The sequence below is a fragment of the Lepisma saccharinum genome, chromosome 7 (assembly GCF_977018435.1).
Source record: "Lepisma saccharinum chromosome 7, izLepSacc3.1, whole genome shotgun sequence".
Lineage (NCBI taxonomy): Eukaryota > Metazoa > Arthropoda > Insecta > Zygentoma > Lepismatidae > Lepisma > Lepisma saccharinum.
Window position 1 is genome coordinate 90212586 of NC_139235.1, and position 24870 is coordinate 90237455.

Sequence of the window (24870 nt, forward strand, 5' to 3'; positions counted from 1 at the left end):
GTCTCCTATACGCACTTGCACCAGTGAAGAGGAGTGGTTGGTTTCTTGCCCTCCGTCAGCCTAAAACTTACACAAATTTCTCGGCACATGAAAATTAAATATCTCTGTGCATGCTTAACACACCAGCAACTTTACTAATGGAGGAGAAAGTTTGACAGTGGCCTCAGTTCTCAGTCAAATGGGTGGAAAGGCCTCCGCAGTGGCTCGTATAAGTGACTGCATGTGGACCCCAAAGACTTATTCTTCTTAAGGTATACAGGCACTAACTTCAAGTTGAAAATATATGTAGATCAGCAAAAGGTCTGTGCTAAGATGCTGCAAACTTTTGCAACCTCACATGCAGAAATCTACTAAAAAAGAAACAAAAACAAATGAACATAAAAATAGAGCCTTCTGTCAGCCAAAATCACAACTCACGTTCAATCTCGTAACTCCAAAAGCATTCGCAGACAGCTGTATGCAACACTAACTTGCAGAAAGTCCTTGTCCCCACAAAAAAATGCACATGCACTGGAAATATATAAAATCTCCTAACTTATCGGCATGGAACATACAGTCATCTACAGACACCTTTCAAAACTAACTATGCCATGACTATTTACGGACTTCCTTCGTACTTGAACAGAAATAAAAATGCTCATACATCATCCTATTTATGCATTCATTTCCATAATTTACAAAGAACAGTAATAATACCATGAAAAATAATCTTACTAAAACTGAATATATTGGCCCTGTATAGATCCCTATAAAGTCATACAAAAAATCCATGATGCATAAAATCATATAAAGATCTTGGAAAAAAAAAACTCTGTATATGAAAAAACTAGAATGCACACATTGCATACCATTTAAACAATTATTTTTTTCTTTACACAACAAATCCATTCAATGATATCTACAATCGTTAAGTACAAATACAGAAAGCAGATATAACTGCTAAAACACAATAATGACAAGGAATGTTTAGAGTTTTCTTACCTTAGAAAACATAAAGCAACAAATACACTACTCGCATTGCACAGTATAGTTTTGTTATTCACCAAGAATAAAGCTATGTTCAAGTAAAGCTACTTTTTTATACAGCACTTACACTTCTTTACTAAACTTTTTAAAAATATATATATATTTATGTATAAATACATACATCAATTAGAAAACACAAAAACTGAAATATTCAGATTTTTTTATTATTTTACTTTAAAAAATAATGCATTCTCAATGTTTAATATTCCACTGAGTGTGGATTGTCTTACTCATGATACAGTGCACAAAAGAGTTATATGGAATAAGTGAGAGCATGGCCTAAGGTTTTTAAATTGAGGTTCATTAATAAAGTGGTTCACATTAAGACAGAATATTGAAAATTCCTAATGAACTGTTGAAAGTTCCAAGGGCAGAGTCTGGAAAATAACAGGGTAGTAGAAGTGAATTATAGCACAGGAGTTGTGGTTAACATATTTGCTGGTCTCTGAATTCTGACCAATTACCACTTATATGACTAGGCTTTAGCATTGTATGGAAAACCATTTCTTTAATTTCTTGACACAAAAATTTCTTCAATGTTACTCGCAACACTTTCTGAAAGGATTACATTTCTGAATTGATTGTTGTATGAAAAGGAAGGAATTGAGCTATGTGCTACCGAAAAATAAAGATATACGGTGACTTAATCTACTTCAGAGGTATATGTTAGCAATTTATACTGGATTTCCGAGTTCATTACAAAAAAGTTATTACAAGCTACTCTGTAGATAAATTGCTTTCATACTGTCTTTATCAAATTCAGAAGGCTTCACTGAGTCCAATGCAAGTTGTATGATATGGCAATTTCACTCGAAAATTGAAGGATGGCACATTTTACTTTAACTCAAAAATAACCAAAATATCACCATGTTTTACACTCGAGCTCTTCAATTATTAACGAGATTTTCTATTATTTTACGTATGATGTTCTACAGACAAGTGATACACTGACTTGTCTTATCTGTACACAACATAAAAATAGCACCACAATAAAAAGTATAAAATTTTGTCACTACTGACATAAAAATTACCAATACTGATAATCTACAAATTGCAAATGTTCCATAAGAACCTGAAAGTTTATTTTGAACTAGGAGACTGAAATACCAAGGGATACAAATTATATTTTTATGAATACAAAATGGCAGATTTTAGGACTAAATTATATTTAATATGCATATATCAGCCACAGACAAGAGTACTAAATAACCTGCCCTATTCGAAGGACATGTTCAATTCAAGGGTTAACTAAAACCTACCAAAATTCTGCGATGTTGGACTTTTATCATGAATATTTATTTACTGCACTACAAAAATTAGAAAAATATACAAGTATACTACTTTACAACCCTTGCTCTGGTCACACCAACATTAGAAGTTTCATACTTCAATTGCAAACCTCTGACAAAGCTCCTACACACCCAAAACGAGACTTGATGCACCATCAACAAATACATTTACATATTTTATCAAACAAGAGAGAATGAATATAAACCTTAGAAGTGAAAATAAATCTCCATTACATGAAGAAAAAACTAATTCAAACTATAATAGCACCAACTGGATATGTCACCAACATCTATACATCCCTATCACAGGCAAGAAAAGGAAATTTGCAGCAGCTCTGTCAGCCGCTAAAAATAAATTATAGATAAATTGCTGCCAGGAAGATATTTCAGACATTTTGTAACAAATTTAAAACGCCAACAGAATCACCTATTAATTCCAATGGATATGTCTTTCTGAACTAAATAAATTCCATTAATATATGAAATATTAGACATAGATATGTATTTTATTTAATAAAGATAAAAATGCAAATGCTGAAAAGCTTAAAGCTATATGTCTACATAAAGAAAAAAAATATCAAGACCTTAATGTCTTCATTGTTTTTCAAAAATGCAACATGAAACATTTTGCTTCCAAACCTTCATGATTGAAAAAATATATAAATCTTGCCACATAACAAAATAGCACAGACTAGAGTACTGCATTGGACCACTTTCGCTCGCTCCAACTCGATCGAATCTTACACGCTCGAGCGTGATTCACTCCAATATATAGAATATCAAATATCATTTCAATGTGACAATAATCGTACAAATATATGTGTAAAATTCGTGCTGGTAGTTTCAGCCCATAATCATCTACAGTGGAACCTTGATTTTAAGTTCCCGTATTCTACATTTTCCCGCACTATACATTCAAGCTTGACAGTCCCAACATAGCAAAAATGTTATAAAATTCCTCTGATTTTAGATTTTCCTGCATTTTAAGTTTCTCCAGCTCCGTCCCCTGAAAAACGTAAAATCGAGGTTCTACTGTATATTGGCAAGATTGCATTTTAATATAGAGATGATGACTATGTCCACTTTAGTTTCAATTTCACGATCCATATTTGAGGGTCCACTACCACAGACAAATTACGGTTGTACGTGCATGCAAACTATTAGACGATCGAGCAAAAAAGCCTCTATGCAGCACTGTAGCACAGACAAGTGAATACAGTGAGATAGCAATGTAACCGACAGAATAGTCACAGATGACAACTTATCAACCTTACTGTTTAAGACTGCTTTCATATATAGAGAGATAGTTGGCAGATTGATGATTCATTTTGTAGTCATGTAAACACATCTTACACAAACTATAACCTGATTTGAAAGTGTTTTATGATACATGTGTGTGTGTGTTCAATTATATTGGTGAACTACACAAATTTTCTCAGTATGAGACATCATAACTATAGGAAAAACTAATAATATAGAAACGACTAGTGATTTTTTTAATAAGAATTTTGGGAAAAGTCTGTGGTGCAAAATCCACATGATGACAGGTTTTGGTGGCAAATCTTCAATGATGAAAAGTGCACATTTCTTTATTGTCTCGAGACTGGAAACCAATGACTTCACCCTGGGGGAGAGGTTTAAGAGGTGGTTCAAAGAGAAGACAATGTTATGTGTGTGGTAGAACTTTTGAGTACCCTGTCTTCTGACTAGCTGCAGCGAGTGCGCAAACATTTCTCTTCCAGTATTATCCAGCAATAATGAAAAAGAAAGGTGCAACAACACGATAGCCTGAAAAACCTACACCTGGCCTATATCCCGGACCTTGCACTATCGGATTTCCATGTTTCCTTCCAAGGTTCACTTTTTGAGAGACAGTTCAGTCCATTGGAAGATGTGACAATTGCGTCACTAGAAGTTGTTTTCTTTCGCCAGCCTTCTGGTATTAACAAGGGATTGCATCGCTGGCTGACGTTGAAGAAGGACCACAGACCTCAATGGACTGAACTTCACAGAAAAGTCACCTGTTATTTGTACATGGTGCAAGGATAAACGTGATACCCAGAAACACTACTAATTTATGACACCCTGGTAGATAGTACAACAGCGCTATTTTTTTTTTTTTATGCCCCTAAGTTTCAGTAGTTAAAATGATAAACATCCTGTTTAGGTTCATTCAAGTACTTTCACATAAATGAAACTCTCTTTAAGTCATTTATGAAAAATTCAGCTTAATTCAATTACTTTTGAAACTTTCTAGGTTATTTTTTAAAATCATTTTCAGATTGTTTTCTGAGAATTTTTACACTATCGACTGAATCCTAGTGATATGCAAGGTGCCAGACACCATGCATGTAAAGCTCACACCTTTATTGTAACACACAACTTAAATTTCATGAAAATTTTCAGATCCACCTTGGTCTTTTCTCAGGGGTGAACAAGGTGACATTAAGGAATCCTTGTTCATCCTTGAGGAAAAATCCAGGTGTGTTCAGAAATTCACACCTTAAGGTGTGTACATTGGAACTTTTCTCTACTCAAATCAAATTTTAGAAATTGAATACTTTTGCTTACAATTTATACTTGAATGATGACTTGACAAATCACCTACTTTACAACAATCACAGATAAATTACTGTGCAAATACCATATTTGCCGGAATATAATATGCACTTTTTTTCCTTTAAAAATAGGTCTGAAAAACAGGGTACGTCTTATACGCCAATACTCAGTTTTTGATTACATTCATTTCTGGAAATTTTCTGTCCTGAGTTAGACGATCTCTTTCTTGCTTCCTTGCGGATTAAAATGTATCCTAGTTAGATTAGAAAAGTTATTTGCTGAAAGCAGACCTACATATTACTTTATATATGAAATACTGCAAATTAATTATAATATTCAGTGATAAAGCTTCTTCCTCAAAAATGTGTACAAAAAAGGGGGTGCATCATATGCACTGGTGCATCTATGGTAATTTACAAAATCAGTGCAACCAAAACACCTGGCACATAATCTTTTCAATATTGAACAATGCTTCATTACTCCAATAATAACATGGGACGATTATGAAGTGATGACATCGTTCAGAATATCCACCCATTTCATGGACCTGCAAATATAATGAAAACCTCTCGCTTTGGAATCTTTCAAAAACTAAATAACACAGGTAAAAATTCCATTGTGCTAGACAGGAAGAGAAAGTTGCGTTGAAACTTGTGTAAGTGTGGATTGGAATCCCTCACACTGTGTTCAAGTAGGAACATCACAGCAGGGCATCATCTCTATTTTCCCATGAAGAAAAGCTCCCCCCCATTTTGGTGCTCAGCAAATATAAACAGCTAGTTGTGCTACAAATTACCCACTGAGTATTACACTTAATGGTCCCGCTAAAGTATCCCCATGTGTTAAATCAGAGTTTTGACCTGGTGCTCTGAACCATTTCTGTCCACCACTTTGGTCGCTCCATCACACCTGGTGCCTGGAACAAGGCTGCTTGCAGATTCTTATACACCTAGAAGAGATAATACGATAAAGTAAGTTTGCTTACCTAATTTGACTATTCTCTTTTTATTTTTTTTACATCGCTTTTGTACCACTTTTGACTAATTGCGAAAAAGGGGATGAATGATGATGTGATGAAATTGATGAATTGACACTCACAAACACCCATACCCAGGCCAGGATTCGAACCCGGGACCCCTGGCTTCGTAGGACAATGTGCTAACCACTCTGCCACAGGGACCGACTTGACACATTTTAAGCTGGCAATCATTAAAGCTTATGTGACTCTCATATCATTTACTGACTACCCATTACCTAATGTTTTGCCTAGGGATGGGTCGATATGAAATTTTGGCCGATACCCATATAGAATTTACCGATAACCGATATTCTACCGATCCGATATAAAATTAGAAATGGTCCTTGAAGAACCTGAAAGGTTCATTGACCTCCTTAATAAATGTGTGGTTCAAGGTGACTGCAGTGCAAAAGGAGTTGCATATTTAGACATTTACTTTTTTAGAAAGTAGGGCATGGATATTATTCATAAAAATTACAACAAAATGGCAGAATTTTGCACTACATTATTAGATAATAATCGATATATCGGATTGGTAAAATAATCGGTAATTTTACCAATAAACCGTTATGCTTATATCGGCCGATACCGATAGAGTACCGATTAATCGGTCCCATCCCCATTTTGCCACATGCGATGGCACTGCTACATTGCACTTTGGCAATGTGAAATTGTCTTTTTACTTCTTTTTATTCAGGTTCGGCTGTGTCAGCTTGGGCTTGTTTATCTTCTTTGGTTTGTTTCATGAAAGTATGCGATGTTTGGAGAATTGGGATATAATTTTAGAGAATTGATTTTGTTTATTTTACTTTGCTTTTATTCCACTTCTGGCCAATTGAGAAGAGAGATGATAAGATGAAGGGACAATCACAAACACATATCGACAGCACACAAGTCCGTACTGGCCACAAGTCTAAAAAATGCAGTTCAGAGTGTACTAAACGGAAGTGAGGTTTACATTTGGGTGTCTTGGGGTCACTCCTTACCCCCAGAGACCATAACACCATTTGGTCAACTGAACCACAAAAGTGCATGCCACTGGCACCTGGTGAAACAATACCGTACCTAGTCCATTTACTAAGCACCTTTTTTCTTTGACAACCTCATACATACATACATAAATTTCTGGAAAAACACACCCAAAATTTACTCAGCATCATATATATTCAAAGGTAAAAAAAGTATAAATAAAATAGAGCATTGATGTCTAGTGAAGAGAAGAGGCTTTTCATAACATACCTGTCCATCAGCCTTGCCCAAGGCAGAATTCAAGATAAAATCGGGAGGTGCCAAAGCATCTGCAAGAGCTACGGCCTCGGGTTTCAGATCGTCACATAGATGCAAAATTGCTTTTCTTACCAACGTCGATAAACTAGGGCCATTGGCAAAGCCACCTAAAATAAATGTTAAAAACAAATAAACAAACACCACGCATTAGAAATTTGAAAAATCACTAGATAAAGCTATTCTTCCTAAACATTTTCAGAAGTGAGCTGATACAAATACTGATGTCGGTGAACATCAACCTCTTAAGGCAAAAGTTTGAATACCTGTAGATATTTTTCAGTAGTTGTCGTATCTTGTAAAGTATGCAAAATCCAACCAATGATTTTTCACATTCTGAATACATAGGGGCACATATTTTTGGTAAATAAAAAAGCAAAATTTCAGTACAAAAACAGTCGATTTCGGGTTCAAAAGTGGTAAATAAAATAAAATTTCAGTGTTATAGCAGTGAATAATCACATCAAAAATGCTACATAAAATGACATTTTGGTTCTAAAATTGTGAATATAATACTAAATTTGATTTAAAAACCACTTATTACACAAAATAAACTTATCCCTTCTAATAGCACATTTATGTAGTTACCAGAGTATTAAGTTTATTCCTGTGTTAAAGGGTCCATTTTTGCTTCTCAAATATATACAGCAGAATTAATCAATTTTCCGTGAATTGCATAACTCGCAGGATACTTTAGACTTCAGAAAGTGTCGCGTCTGTATATAAACAGTAAATTTCGTGTTTAAGAGTCTATTTCGCATTATTTCGTGACAAAACAGGGTAGAAAAATGCACCTCACATCTTTCAGAAACATGAAATTACAGCATGTTATTTCATATTTCGTGTTTTCGTCAAAAACGAAATTTGCATGCCGCTACGAATACATTAAATTTGTGTGTAAAACTGATTTTGCAATGTAAGACCAACTTTTTCAATATTCAGATTATCTCAAATTTATACATATTGTTAAACGTAACTGCACTCAGGATTCCCATGTGAACGGAAATGTATTTTCCATGAGTTTTCCAGAATCCTCCATATTTTTCCAGAGCAGTGCAATAGTATTTTAAATTTATTTTATAATAGCCTACAGTTTCCCTCAGATTCACCATTTTATTATTATTATTGTTATTATTAGAGATGTTCAATAAAGAATATCATTGTCATCAGCGAACAACAGGGCCTTCATCTCTTCCTCTCCTAAGAGGTGGGGAAGACGATAGGAGAGGAAGTGATGAAGGCCCTGTTGTCCGCTGATGACCTAGTAATATGGTAAACAGTAAACAGTGAAGAAGTACAGAGACAGCTTGATAGTTGGAATGAAGAAATCAGAGAGACAGGAATGAAATTCAGCGTAGAAAAGAGTGAGGTGTTAATAACAACAAGAAACAGAGCCAGAAATGTACCAAGAACAAAAATGGACATGGAAGAGTTGAGGATAGTGGAGAGTTTCAAGTAGTATCTAGGAAGCATAACTGAGATAAGTTGAAGAACAGTTGGGGAGGTAAACAGAAGAGGACAAATCGGAGGTGGACTCGATCAAAGCATTTGAAGATTAATATGGAACAGGGATGTACCTATGAAATGCGAAAAGGTAATATATAATACATACTATGTACTTTACGTACAGAGCAGAAACTTTGACAATGACAGAGAGAAAAGAAAGATGCAGGCAGTGGAGATGAAATTTTTAAGGAGTATATTGGGGAAGACTAGAAGGGATAGAATAAGGAACGAGGATATCCGACAGACAGTGGGTGTGGTGAAGCTTCAGGACAGGATAGATCAGGCACAGATGAGATGGTTTGGACACATGAAGAGGATGGATGCAGAAAGGCTACCAGTAAGAGCTTACAATGCACAAGGAGTGGGAATAAGGCCAAGGGTATCATTGGAAGCAGCAGATAGCGGAGAGTGTTAGGAGAAGAGGACAAGATTGGAACACTGTGGAAAGAGATGAATGGTGGAAGACCAAAAGAAAATGGAGAGGCTTGACTTCTATGCCGATGAATAAAGAATTATCATAATTTTTTGATTCGCATAATTTCTTGTGCTGAAAGTTAATTTTATGTTATATTGTTAGCTTAATACATAATGTACACACAATAGTAGTTTCATGGTTTTAATTTCAGATATGTGCCTGTGACAGCCATGCAAGTTAAGACATGTTGAGGCACAGATTAATTATATTATTCTATCAGTACCAGCATATCCGTGTATCAGTAATACTAATAATTATACCAATGAATGTATGCAGGTGGAGGCAGGCTTGTCACGAGGTTTCCCCATTTATTTATATTATTTCCAAATTGGTATCAATAACATCAAGCAAAATATTGTAGTTTCTACAATCCTTATTAAGAAAAGAAAAATAAATATGATATGGACTGATATAAAATTTCTGCCAATACCAAAAGAGAACCAATAAAATATAATACATACGTTCTATGAAAAACCTGAATAGGTTGTTAGGTTCCTTAATTAATGAATGTAACCAGGTTACTGTGATGAGATTTGCCTTTGAAACAAAATTGCATACTTTTCAAAACCAGGGGATGTAAATTATACCTGTATGTTCATAAAAATAAGGGAAAAAACGGAAGAAATTACGTTATTTATAAAAACATTACAGATCAGTAAAATGTTTGGATTTTTTTCATTGATAAAGTGATATGTATATATCAACTGATAACAAAAAAAAGTTCAAATGAAACTGTTGGCATATTAAGTATGAATTAATACCTTCGTATAGTGTTGTAAGGTGTCTCTCCAAACACCACAATCCGTAAAGAGTACATAACTTTTGCATCACCCTCTGATGACTCACGTCAAGACCCTTGGACAGGTACCTCTTCCTGAAGCACAGAATTAGGAAATGCTGGAAAGATAGGTGAATATTTGTACGTGCTAAGATACAAGAAAGCAAATTTAAATTCTTTCTCAGACACATACCAAACAGTTCATTACAGTTCCTCTATAAAATGGTCATTCAGTTTACTGAATCTGAAATTTAAAATAAATAAACAAATTCCTTGATTTATAATCATAGCACCGACAAGCTCAAATTTCACTTCCTATATAAATGAATTCACGGTAACTTTATGAATGGTGGCAGTGAGTCAATAAAATTTGTAGGAATAAATATACTTTTGTTTCTTATATAAGAAATAAATTTCTTCACATTTCCAGGTATTTTAACGTAAATTGAACTTGTGTTGGTTTTAATACACTTTAACTCTATATTAAACACTAATATAGGCATATATTTTTTGTGACTACTTCTCACTTGTTTGACATTTTGAAGCAAAGTTTTGAGAATACAGTGGAACCTCGTTTTTATGTTTTTCAGAGAACCAACCTGAAAAAAACTTAAAATGCAGCAAAATGTAAAATTGAGGAAAATTTCATTTCACTTTGCTGTTTGGACCATCAAGATTAAATGTTTAATGTGGGAAACTGTAAAATCCGGGAAAATAATATGACCAATCAAGGATTGGGCATACATCCCTAAATACAAACAAAACACCACACTACTCCACTCAAGTACAAGGCTCATTGCTACCATGGCCAAAATGCCATGGGAAGCCAGTCTGTTTATTATTGCTACAAGCGGAAATCAAAGGCAATGCCCAAAAACCATGAGAACCAGCCAAAAATAAAGTAAAAGCTGCAATTCTCATCAAAATAAGTCATTATCACCATGCAAAAGGCAATTTTTATGCATGAGCACCATGTACTATAACTTACATGTTAGACGAAATTTTTATTTGTTCACACATTTTCAAGGTAACATTTGTGCAGGTGCAGAATGACCCCCTTATCTTGAAAATACCATTTGTTTAAGTCAACTAGTAAAAATATGCCTAAAAATCGATTTTTTTTTTATAAATACATCCAGGAACTTAAAAAGTCACTGTTCAAGCCTGACACCTGGTGGCCAGACTTGTAACTACTTGATCCAAGCCACATGTGACTTCAGTCAGCCAATGGGGGTCATCCCAAGCTATGACGTCATGAGGAAAGTAGCAAATTTCTTTATTATGGTGCAAGTTTGTCACTCGCACTTTCTTACTTGTGTGTTAGATTTTGACCGAGCAAGGTCTCGAGCAACGAGTGTGCTTTTTTTGATATACGCGAGTTGGCACAATGGCCCCAAACTTCCTAATAACTGAAACAAGATACTATAGGCCAACAGTGCCGATAGTAGTTGGAAAATCTATCTGTGCACAAAAATCGGGACTCGGGTGTGCTGAAAGGTGCTTAATTGGGAAAATGCATAGTTTATGATTCCCGATCACCTTGCATATGGCCACGTGGTTGTGTTAGCTGGTCTGCCGGATACATGGTGAAGTGAATCCATATTTATCCAAGCCTGCAGGAGACATCCAACACCTTCAACTCCAATGACAGTCAGGAGAGGCTGTAGAATGTGTTTGTGTACCGTCAAAGTCAGTTTTCCCCAAAAAATGAGCCATTGCCACAAGCTCAGTGAGTGTTGTGGTGAAACAAAGGCCCCAGATAAGGTTAATGGTTCCTTTGTGCATTCGTCGGCTGGTTTCCTGATTTTGTAAGTATGAAAGTGTCATTTTGTGTAAGTGCTGCAATTGTAAAAAAAAGTGTATACATGTTTGTTTGTGCCTGCGATATTTCCATAATGTCCAAATGACAAAGGTCTAGTTTTCATTTCTGGGTACAAAATCTGCTAAGCTCTCCTCCGCTACCGGTTTTACAGGCTGAAAGTTATTTTTGATACCAGCAGGTTCTTTGTAGAATACTCGCTGCTAATCTGAGAACACCACATGTCGCACATGGGACACGTGTGGCTACGTAAAGTAGCCTGGGAGTTCTATTTTTAGATATTTTTGCATTTTTGGTAACTGAAGATAAGTATTGGGTTGGTGCGAATGAAATGTCCACTTTGACGTCTGGTGGGAAACTCACCTCAACAACACAACACAGGGATTGACTGAGGTCACGGGTCTAACGTCATAAACTCTGTATACATCCAGCAAACAGGCTGGAGCACCCAGACAGTGAGGAGGCAGTGTGTTGCTGAACAGGGTCAACTGAAAGTGCACCATGGAGAACACACAATTGCGAGTGATTTGTCTTTACGAATTCAAACTGGGACATTCTGATCAGCAAGCCGCCAAAAACACTAACAGTGCATTTGGGCCAGGAATGGTAAATGAACGGACCATTCGCTGCTGGTTTGTCAAATTTTGTTCCGGTGACACAGAATTGCAAAATGAACCCAGTGCCATCGACCAACATCATGTTCGGATGAGCTCCTCAGGAAACCCGTGGAAGCTTCAGATAAAAAATGGATCTGATATGACAATCATAAACGATCAGGACAATGGTTGGATCGTGATCAACGTCCAGGGTGGTTTCCGAAACCACCTCTCCACCCACGGAAGGTGTTGTTGCTGGTATGGTGGTCTATGGTGGGTGTGATCCATCATGTCTTTCTCAGGCGAGGTGAAACCATCAATGCAAATTGTTATAGTGCTGAACTACATGAAATGCACCACAAACTTCTCCACAAGCATCCAGCAATGGTCCACAGACATGGTGTCCTCGTGTTGCACGACAATGCTCGCCCACATGTCGCGCAAAGGACGGTGCAGGCTCTACATGAGTTGCAATATGAAACCCTTCCTCATCCAGCATTTTCTCCCGACCTCTCTTCCATTGACTACCATCACTTCCGGCATCTCGATCACTTCCTGACAGGGAAGACCTTCGCTGATGATCGGGCGGTGCAACATGCCGTTGGGGAGATCTTTGCATCGCAGACTCCAGACTTCTTTCGGCATGGAATCCAATTGTTGGCTGAGTGATGACAAAAGTGTGTGGCTGCAGACGGCGACTATTTTGAGTAACCAGGTATTGTAGTTTTGATTTTTTTGGCCTTTGGCAATGACACACCTGGGCCGGACATTTCATTTGCACCAACCCAACTGAACCAAGCAAATCCAGTTCAAACAAAAGTGTATAACTCCTGAAACCCATTGCAATAAAATCGGGGGGTTTTGTTTGATGGATTTCTTTCATTTATGTTGTCCGAATTCTGATGTTTTCAAATTTCTTACCAACTGTTACAGTTTGTTCACAACTAAGATATACATGTACAGTGGAATCCCAGTTTTACCTTTTCCCATATTATACATTCAATAGTCTCAACATAGTAAAATGTTACAATTGTTTTCTCAGGTTGATCCCCTGAAAAATGTAAAATCAAGTTTCAACTATATTTGAATCAAAGCATGGAACAAATAAAGTAATCGCAAATCATGTTTACATTAGCGTTTAATGAAAACTTACTAGTTACACAGAAAACCTGGAAGTATCTGTTACTTCAACTGTGTTTACTTGAAAGAGGAACCAATTTTTTTATAAATATGCAATTTACTACAAATCTGATGCACTAATCAAGTACTCCACCATGTCTCATATAATTCTACACTATTGTATCAATTCAGCCCTCAAAAGAACTTCTATACTACATATTGGCAAAAAGAGTTGGGAATCAAAAATATAAAATACTCTCCCTTTTCCAGATTTTGGAACAATTTTACAAAAATTCCCTGGCTTTTTCACTTGTAAGTTGATTTCCATAGGTTTTCAGTGTAAACAACTTCTCAATGTAAACCAACTGGGGAAGCACGAGAGCAAAGCTTACCTCAATGTACGCAATTGATAAAGTCCTTGCGAGGAAGACCTGAATTTCATTTTTCACAGAGAATGAGTCCAGTCCCTGTTTCTGGAGTGAGTTCTGTTTTGCTTCTGTGGATTGGAGCAGGTAGCATATGAGCCACTCGTAGATCTCCAAGATTGCTGTAATACGAAATAAGACAATTTCAGTCTCATCATACTTCAATATGGAAACAACACTTAATAAATATAAGAGAGACATCTCCTTGTATGCATATTATTACATTCGTTTTTTTTTTATTAATGTAAGCAGCAAAATGCTGTATCCCAAATATGTTATTTCTTACATATCTTTCTTCAAAATTCAGTCATCGTTGTAGTGTGGAACGAAAACATTTTACTTACGCTTGCATTTCTTCCAATGGAAATGAAAAACCTTCACTGAAAAAATATTATAGAAGGGGAGGAATGTGATGAGTTTCAAATGCTGTTCCAAGGCTGCTGGAACAAGAGTCACTTTAGTGCTGATTCAGTTTTAAAAAGGGTCCCACGCCCTGTATCTATTCAAATCGCCAGAAGATTTCTAAAATTATTTATGAATATTTTTTAACGAATATTTGCTTGTGCTATGAAATTGGCCTGCAGTTTTTAGTTACAGTTTCCTGGCTCCTGACTGCGGCAGTTCTTGGCAGATGTGTCTCAATGTTTACTTTCATAAACATAGCCAATAAAGTTTTCACTTTCCACTATTACCACCCAAACAATGCAAGAAGCTAGTATAAAAATGCACAAAACTATCTATACTTCTGGTTAATTCAGCTGAGGATTTGGTTCCATTCAGCAGTCGACGAACATGGGCACGTATGCCAAAGTAGCTTGGCACCAATGTGACCACCTAAACTTACCGTATTTACTCATGTATAATGTTCACTTCCTCCAAAATTTTTGTTCCAAAAAACTGTAGTGCATATTACGCACAGAATAAATCAGACAGCCAACATGAAACCACGCATGTTTTAACTATGTCACTGCATATAACATGTATATATCAAAAGGTGCAAATACAAATTACCAGATTAGATTTCTTTAGTAATAATAATTTTTTAAAAAAATAAACTATAAAAGTGAAATGATTATTTTCAGTGATTTTTCACTTTGTATTGGAGAGTTTTGAGACATCAAGAAAAAGCAGCACAGTTTCTTGTAGAATTCAAGCACACACCTTTTCTGTCACATGGGAGGTGTATCAGCAGAATTTGTCAGGTGAGAAATAGTAGAAAATAACTTCCCGAGTGCTGCAAATCCATAATGTACATTTAATCTCGCTTTCTTCTAATAGAGAATAAATAAGGTGATTACAGAAGAGAAAGCTTTGGGATGCTAAACACAGTGGAGGGAAAGCAGGGAGGTGGCATGATATTCTCATATTGGTCCACATAACAGGCGACTCATTGAATAGGTATGATGCCATTCACTCTTGATGATCGGCCCAGTAACAGCTTTACGACCTACAACTAAGAAAGCCATTTCTTGAACCTGAATTGTACTGCACATTACATACAAGATATAATGGTTTGTTGCTTTTCCCCAACAAAAACCAAGGTGCGCATTACACACACGTAAATATGGTAATTACACGGTGTTTGTTCTGCTATTTCAGGCTGTGTATGGTGGTGTCAAAGTTCTGCTGAAACCAGATCCATCCAATGAGATCATAGTCTTAGAGTTGATCCTGATATTTGTATAGTCAATGCATTAAGAAATATTTTATTTCTATACCTTCCAATTCGTAAAGTTTGAGATTTGAATACATCACTCGCATCATATTCAAATGCTCATCATAATTAAAACGCAACACTTACTCTCTGGTGTAAACTCTTCAATATTGTGAATTGAGAACTTCGTCTTCAAAACTCTATCGGTATCCTTGAGGAATGCTGCAGACTCTAGAGGGGAGTTAAAGGTTTTCCCCGCCTTCCGGTCTGCCCAGCCCTGCAGCAGCCAGTTGCTCGACTGTTGTACCAGAACATTGTTGTCTCCTTCGTAAGTACAGTTGGCATCATTGTCGTTACGTAAGTCACCAAAGCCAGCCACTGAAAGAGTGGGAAGCACCAAAATTAAATACAGTGGAACCCCGATTTTACGTTAATGGATTATACATTTTCCTGCATTATACAATCAATCGTGATTTATTTATTTGCCTTCTACAGAGAAAGGATATCTCCAATTACAGAGGCATTAATATAACATAAATAATGTGAATATGAATATAAGTGAGATTAAATAGCACGCATATATATTATATAGTTATTAACTATAACATAAGTATACTTATATAACTTAAGAGTAATTATGTGCTTGCAGAAATATATATATACACAACACACATAAATTATCCATATATCCACAACCAATATTATCCCATTTCTCATGAATGTACAGAATAAATATGACCATAATAGGATAGAAACAATAATGAAATAAATACATACACATATTAATGGACACGTATCCATAAGCTTATCCACATACATATATTTACATTACACACACACACACACACACACACACACACACATATTTATGTGGATATAAGGATACATATAGAACACAGTCTACAATAAATAATACATAAAATAAATAATCAACCATTTGTGAAAGTATCTCTGTTAAGCGTGGCTTTTATAGCATTTTTATATTCCAAAATGTTAAGATTAAAATCAATATTTGGATTTGTGGATGTTATTCTATTATACATACTAATCATTCTAATTAATGGTGATTGTACTTTTCAGTTTTAGAGATATTATATAGCAATAAATTTCTTATTCTTAAATTACATGTGCTAGCATTGAAACATATTTGGTGAAGAAACTCTCTATTATCCAATAACCCAGTTATAATTTTATAAAGACGATGATGATCCCATAATAGCAATATGTTAGAAAATTTTCCTGCATTTTAGTTTGCTTTTTTCAGTTTGGTCTTCTGAAAAACATAAAATCGAGGTTGATTAAATTTAAAGTCTGGCTACTACAAGAAACATGTTCACATGGTCATCAATTTCAGCTCAGTTGTGTGGGAAGAAAGCAAATAAAAATAACATGTGCCTTAAAATATTAAAAAATATATGCTCAATAAACAATGCAAATTTCTCATTAACCTTAGAACACTAACCCTTCGTCTGTCAGGCTACTGTGAACTGCCGGTTTTTTCTACTTCTCCTACTTCCCCTGCCCGCAGTGCCCCACACCTCCGTGTACCTTCAGTTGGGCACCAGCTGTTGGTGCGGTAAGACCAGGAGGTCCGTACGTGCACGTTTTTTGCTAGTTTTTAAGTTTGCGTAGTCTGCTAGACGAAGGCTTAGTATATACGTAGTATATATTTAGTAGATTCTTCTTTAGTAACACGGCGTGCAAAACAGATTAAGATCGCATTTTGAAGGAATTGGAAGAAGATTTCAGTGATGAAGATGGTGACAATGGAAGTGAACTTTCAGACCACGTGGAGCATGGATATACAATAGACTCAGATGATACTGAAGTGACAAGTGCTCAAGAGCGATTTGTGGGGAACATCAGGCAAAGTGCTGCTATGACTGTGTAACGGACATATAAATTCTCAAAATGTATTTAAAGTGTTTATAATTATGTATTCTTTAAAGATATGTAAGTAAAAAAAAATCATTTCAAATTTGAGTGTGGTCTTTCACCCTTTTAAAAAAGTAGTCTGTCAGACGAAGGGTTAGTAACTACACTTGGCTAAAAACATGTTAGTGTTCTGGGGTTAGTGTTTTCTCATATGGCTTACTTCATGTAGTGAACTACGCATTTAATTTTATTCCAAATATCATTACCAGATACTCTGACGATATTTTCAGACCATTTTACAAGCTATGAGTAGCAGTGTACACTGACTACCTTCTGCAAATGTTCAAATGTAAATGATAGTCCATGTCAGCCAACAAGGTCATCTAGAAAAGCTCTGATCCATTTTTAAAGTTTACACTACATTATCCACTCACCTCTCAGATAACCATGACCTCCACAAGCTTCTCGACATTCCTGAATAGCCTGTTGGGATGTCCAGCTAGTCAGAGGTTTGCCAGAGGACAAAAGACTGTGCATCTCCACTCCAACATCATTCTACATGAGAGAGAGACAGGGGATGACAAGATTATTTTCATGACATTTGTAGATATTTTGTCAAAAAATACAAAATCAGTTCGTTTCAATGGTATCTGAAAGAGACATGTCAGTGCATCAATTTATCAGTCAAACTCAATAATTAACAATGCAATATTTCTATAAATAGTCACTATGTTAACACAAAGTTCTAACCTTTTTATATGACAAAGTGACCAAAGTGATAAACCTTGAGAATTTTTAAAAATAATAATCAACTAACAACAAAAGAATCTGAGCACAACAGCAAGTGGCAGCCTCAAATCAAGCCAAAGTTGTGGGGAAAATAGATAATTTTCATTCTTATGCTTAATACCCAAATATCAATCAACAGCCTTCTGTGGATGGTGAAAGTGAGTCACCAAAATCCATAGGGAACTAAATTATATTTTTTAGCAAATTATACTGAAATATTATATATTAGTGTTAGAAGTGATTCTACCACTTTAATATTATTTTTATGAATATACAGGAACAATTTGAATAATAATAATAATAATCCGTGGCACAATAGCCCATGAGGGGCAGGGCCTTCCTACTGACTGCCAAGGTGGGAGATCACCCAACCAGTTGACAGCATGATGTGTGGGCAGCACCACAAACCCCCATTGCTCTTGTAGGTTTCCATGACCGGGTTATGCTACTCATTTGTAGCTGTGCAATTTTCTCACAATGGTGGATGGCCACCTGTCCCATACACAGGCCGAAATCTCAGAAGAAAAGTTGTAACACTTTCCCCCGGAGACAAACCTGTGTGCGTCCCATAGCTGGAGCCCAAAGCATGAATGCCTTAGACCGAATGGTCATGGTGCGGCACAATTAGAATACTGTCTATATGTTCACCCTGCTCCTCGCTCTTTTCACATGGCACCTTAACTGACTGTACCCTCAAAATCATGAACATAAAAGTTGTAAATAAGGACAAACTAGTACTCACTTTATCAGCAAAACTGTTGTTTCTTCTCTGTTATATTAATTTTAGTGGCCACTGCCACCATCCTCGTTGGAACTCGCTATACTGTTGCTAGGCATGCGTCTTTTGTTCGTATTAATGGAACAGAGAAGAAAAAACAGTTTCGCGGATAAAGTGAGTACTAGTTTCTCCTTATTTATATACTACCGCGTCTCTTTTCCCAATTATGAATAAAAGTTGTTTGCACTTACAAGAGTATCTGCATTTTCATCCATAAGCAATCCAACAACAAAATCCATATAAACTTGCAATATGAAATCTGAATAACTTTTCAATGCATATGCAGCAGCTAGGTAGGGTAACAGTCTCCACCTCTGGAAAGAAAGCAAAGCATCATTATTTTCATTACATATCCAAAAACAATTATGAAACTGAAAATAACCAACTTCCATACGTCATGGATGATACTGTGTATTGTAGTTTTGTTATTCAACACAGCTTTTCTGCCACTTTTAGTTAATCATTAAAATGAGGATGAGTGATGACTAGATGCAATTGCTGAAGGGCACACAAGTCGGCACTTGAACGTGGGAACTTTGGTGGCAAGATCGAAAGCCAACCACTTAACATGCTCAGCCACTGAGGTCGCTAATGAATTATATTAAATGCAGCAATCATAAGAGTTTTATTTGCTATAAGTTGCATTTCAACACTACGTTTTTTAAGGAAAAGAAATGAGATGAGAATATAGATGACGATGAATAATGAGATTAAAAAATAGCAACAAGAAAATGCAAGTGTGGAACCCATCTTGTACAAAGTTTTTTCATAAGCAATTCTTCACGTAAAATAGATCCTACAAGTTTTTTTTAGTTTTTTTTATTATTATTATTATTATTATTATTATTATTATTATACCTTTAGCCTCAGCAATTTTATGCACTTTTACTTGCCGGTTATCTAATAAAATATCATATATTTGTTCAATGTTCTCGGATGGTCTTCCCATGGAACGTCTTCAAGGCTTGTACCGCCTTGTTTAAATTCAGCAGCCCACTTTCTTTATTGTTGAAGAAGGAGTAAAAGAGTACCCATACATTTACATCAACTTGGAATGAATTTATTTTTGTGTTAAACCTTCTTTTACATGGAATTTAATCACTGCATGATGCATCAATTTTATCCATTGTAAGGAACACATGCAACGAATCTGCTTCAGACTGCTTTATTAAAGAAACTATTTAATAAAATGACTTGCAATTTTACACATATGCTTAAGACAGATGTACCAACTTGGGGAAAAAAAAACCTTGCAAATAGCATCACCATCTATGGTAGAGGCCAACAACTTTTCAGAACACCCACATATATTTTAAAATTTATAAATATTCTGAAATACTTTAAATTGTATCCATTTCCAAATATTGGGGTACTGGGTAAAACTGGCATCAGCTCAGTTCTGACATAATGCTTAAAGAGTTCTAAACAAATTTAACTTTTCACAATTTGAAAATTCCATGGGGATTCTATGATTTTTGAAAATTACAGGAATTTATGAAAGAGACTGCTGGAAAGATCAAAGTTAAGCATGGTATTAATATGCAACAATTAAATCTCATCAGGAAGTAAACACCAGCACTGATTTAGCATTCTTGAAGATTAGGAACTCCAAGTACAGCAGAATATTTACAGAGGAGCCCCGGATTTTACATTTATTCTTCATGGTTCCAACACAGCAAAATGTTACAAGTTTTCCTCGATTTTACATTTTCCTGGATTTTAAGTTGTTCACATTGGTCCTCTGAAAAATGTAATATTGAGGTTGCACTGTATTTGTTCAGTCTTCCTTCAATCTCAAACTACTCCGTTGTTTCAGAAAACTCAAAGCATTACAAAATTAATTGCAGCAGTAACCTCAAACCTGAACTTGATATTCCAAAACGGGAACTTCCACTCCTTCCGTGGGACCAAACTGCTTCCGGACGGCAGAATATCGGACTGCAATGGTTATTGCCTTCGCAATGTTGGCAGAACAGAGATTGACAATTGCCACTCGACCAGCTGACAAAGACCCGAGAGATGCACCTACATAAAAGAGAAAGCATGTGTCCATTAATATCAATCGCACATGATAAATACTAAAATCTCTCTCAGGTTTGTAATACAAAGATTGCATATTTGAATCTATTGTAGTTGTTTTGTCTTTGGCACCATTTGGATTAATCACGATGTTAAGGCGAAGAATGACAGTTTCACACCAAACTTCCTTGCTGCGGGGCAAGTTTGGTGGAGGAGCAGCAGTTTCGGGTTCTCGCAACAGGCTGGGCATGAAAACTGTTCCTCGTGCTCTTAAGGATGAATCAGGAACTGAAGAAATTTGTGATGGGACAAACAATGACAAAACCATGTTTGACTAGGGTTTAAACCTGGTAACTCTGACTTTGTAGCATGTTACGCCAGTACAAACAATGTATACCCTGCATAAAAAGTTGTATTTCATCACATAAAAAAGCCGCAGACAATTAGATTATACCATACCGCACATCATCCAAGAATTTTGCTTCATACTGTAAGAGTTTCTATTCAGATACCTTTTGAATTATTTCAAGTTTTTGATAGTTAATATCACTATCACTTTTAGGGATTCAAGTTCAAGCATGAGTCAACCTGGCTACTATATGTTTTCTTTGGGAGAATCCTGGTGCGCCTTCTATATCTGAGCTCCTTGTTGAAGGATCCAGTTCACATGTAGTGTCCCAGCCGAAATTTCTCCACAGGGAAAATATCTACCGAGACACTGGGCTTGAACTGGATGTGGCCTGAATGACAAAATTCAACCACGAGTACATGGAAGACACTTCTCATGATTGGCCTACCAACTACACCTGGATTATGGGAAACAAAAGTAGTTTTAAATGGAGTTGACTCTGAAGATGAGTGGGACATTAGTTCTTGAATGCTAGGAAACTTCTATATCTTTCTAATTCACATTTTTATGAGTTCAAATGATTAAACATAAGAACTGGATCTTACCAAATCTCTTCTGTGGATTCTTGTAAGGTGTCACATAATCTCCCTCTGGCGTAACATTCCCTGTTCGGTTCAGTAGGTTTTCTTTGGGAATTCTGTAACGATCAAACAGCACAAACCTGCAAAACAGAAAATTTATTAGTCATTTCACATTTGGTATTAAATAATAAAATGAATGCTTAGGACAATAAGAATAAAGAGGGGAAAAAATGGACATTGAATATGTGGATTTCAGATTATCTGGGTGGGGGAATATCTTCATCTGTCCTATTCACATTTTTTAACAGGTTCATATGATTATACATACATGATAATGCCAATCCAAATATGCAAATTCCTTATTGTTTTTTTTTACTCTTGCACCACTTTTGACCTGTTGTAATGATGATTAGCTGAAATAGATTTTGAGATGAGCACAATGACACATTCGTGTCTTACCCAGGATCAAAACCTAGGACCTGTGACTCTCCCGCATAAAATGTGAACCACTCTGCTACAGAGGACAATCCAGTCAGTCCGAATATGATTTTTTCATATATTGGGCCACATTTCTACCACTTCTTGCTAATCATGGCAATGAGGATGAACTATGATTAGATGAAACTGATAAAGGAAGGCATGCCCTGCACTGGGATTCAAATGCAGGTCCTTTGGTGGACAGGTTGAGTCATTAGTAGAGGCATGCAAATTTCGTTTTTGACGAAAACACGAAATATGAAATAACATGCTGTAATGTACATTTTTCATGTTTCTGAAAGGTGTGAGGTGCATTTTCCTACCCTGTTTTGTCTAATGCAAAATAAACTGCAAAATGCGAAATATACTCTTTAAACACGAAATTTACCGTTTATATACCGACGTGACACTTTCTGAAGTCTGAAGGATCCTGTGAGTTATGCAATTTGCGGAAAATTGATTAATTCTGCTGTAAATATTTGAGAAGCAAAAATGGTCCCCTTTACACAGGAATAAACTTAATACTCTGGTAACTACATAAATGTGCTATTAGAAGGGATATGTTTATTTTGTGTAAAAAGTGCAGTTTTTAAATCAAATTTAGGATTATATTCACAATTTTAAAACCAAAATGCCATCTTATATAGCACTTTTGATGTAATTATTCACCACTATAACAACGAAATTTTATTTTATTTACTGCTTTTGAACCCAAAATAGACTCTGTTTTTGTACCGAAATTTGGTTTTTTTATTTACCAAAAATATGTGCCTCTAGTCATTAGCTCAATGTACTTGACCTCACAGGCCAACACTTTTTATTATCACTAAAATTCAAGAAACTATTTTGTTATTGAATATACGAGGTCCGACAATTAAGTAATGAGACTGATTTTATATTGTCCCACATGTGCATTCTATCTCTGAAGTAACGCGTTCCTGATGTAGTGTGGTCCATAATCCACAACCTGGCAACACCTTATGAACTTGCGATAGGCATGCTGGGAATTATGCCGCCATGTCGTGAAGGAGGTGCAAGGGTGTCGTCACGTAATAGCTATGGAGCAGCGAGTGAACATCAAGTTTCATGAAGGCATTCTGAAAATTGCTTGCAGGAATAAACATTTCTTGAATTCTATTGTTGTGGAGGACAAAACAGAGCATTTTTACTACGGTCCTTGTACGAACTAACAAATCGCTGAATGGAAGTCACTAAATTTACCAAGAGGCAAGAAAATGCAGCTCTCAAAACCAAGGGTGAAGACAAATGTTGTTTTTTAATGATAGCAAAGACATTATTCATCATGAAATTGTTCCAGAGGGTGAAAGTGTAATTGGTTGTTACTTTCGTAGTGCTCGGAATGATTATGAAAGAGAATTGACATTATCAGACCTCAGTATCCTGAACAGGGCAGTTGGTTCCTGCTCCACGATAATGCATGGTCCCACAGAGAAGTGAATATGTTGAATCATCGTCTTTACTCCCCAGATTTCTCTCCTGTGATTATTTCCCGTTCTCGAAAGTGAAGCTGCTGCTGAAATTACACACTTTTGATGAACACAGGACCAGCCAACAGGTTGTGACGTCCAATCCTCAAGTCATACCACATGAAGACTTGCAGAGGTCGTATCGATCGTTGGCCAACCGTGCCAATTGCTGTATTGATGCAGGAGGGATGTACTTTTAGTAATAAACCAGCAATGTTCAATTATTTTGTATCCTTTTCACAATATAAAATCTTTCTCATTACTTAATTGTCTGACCTCATATGATTACATAATAATTACAAATATTACCTCATTAATAAAAAATAATTAATTATTGCATGAGTGTCAAACATGTATTTTATGATTCGCTAAAATCAAAAATCTTAATTTTCTATTAATGCTTTCTACTTATAGAGTGAATTATAATAATTACAAAAACTACCATCATTACCAACCAATTGCACACTGTCACTGGCATGCATTCAAAGATGGTGCCTGATAGAGCCACCTAGTGCATTTTGCCTCGTATTTACATTATATTTATGTTTTTCTGATCAAAAATAATACAGGAATATTGAGAACATCCTAGGGTTAATCATCAGTTTGTCTGTTTAAAAAGGGCAACGAACTATACTCAAGCTCGTTTAATGTCCTACTATAAACAATGCCTACCCATTATCCATTGCATTTAGGCCTATCTTCTCTCCCATATCACCTACTATTACCCCTGGATAAGGGAGCATTGTCTTTGGATCTCGAATGGGAGTTACAAATGCATGGATGCCATGCTTCTTCCCATCTGGGGTAATTAATTGAGCAAATACAGTGGCATGAGTAGCGGACTGGCCTGGAAAAGATAAAATATATTTTAAGAAGTTGCGAAATATAGCTAAGTCAAAATTAGCAACATAAAATGCAATTTTAGCAACTCATATATGAAAGCAATCCAGTATAAAATTTGTTTTGA

The 24870-nt window shown here is 35.9% G+C and overlaps 1 protein-coding gene across 2 annotated transcripts in view; it reads right to left on the minus strand.

Annotated features, from left to right (window-relative positions):
* Window positions 1-644: 644 nt before the first annotated feature.
* The window catches only part of LOC145990005 (peroxisomal acyl-coenzyme A oxidase 3-like), a 53457-nt gene continuing 29231 nt past the window's right edge, over window positions 645-24870 (minus strand). For both annotated transcript variants that reach the window (XM_083125590.1, XM_083125589.1), the window contains exons 6-15: window positions 24576-24750; window positions 21964-22079; window positions 20852-21015; window positions 19182-19304; window positions 17858-17978; window positions 15696-15926; window positions 13862-14016; window positions 9919-10054; window positions 7132-7286; window positions 645-5823 (exon numbers count right to left, since the gene is read on the minus strand). In XM_083125590.1, the coding sequence (XP_082981716.1) occupies window positions 5722-5823; window positions 7132-7286; window positions 9919-10054; window positions 13862-14016; window positions 15696-15926; window positions 17858-17978; window positions 19182-19304; window positions 20852-21015; window positions 21964-22079; window positions 24576-24750 (1478 nt within the window). In that variant the 3' untranslated portion in view covers window positions 645-5721. The remainder of the gene's footprint in view (window positions 5824-7131; window positions 7287-9918; window positions 10055-13861; window positions 14017-15695; window positions 15927-17857; window positions 17979-19181; window positions 19305-20851; window positions 21016-21963; window positions 22080-24575; window positions 24751-24870) is intronic.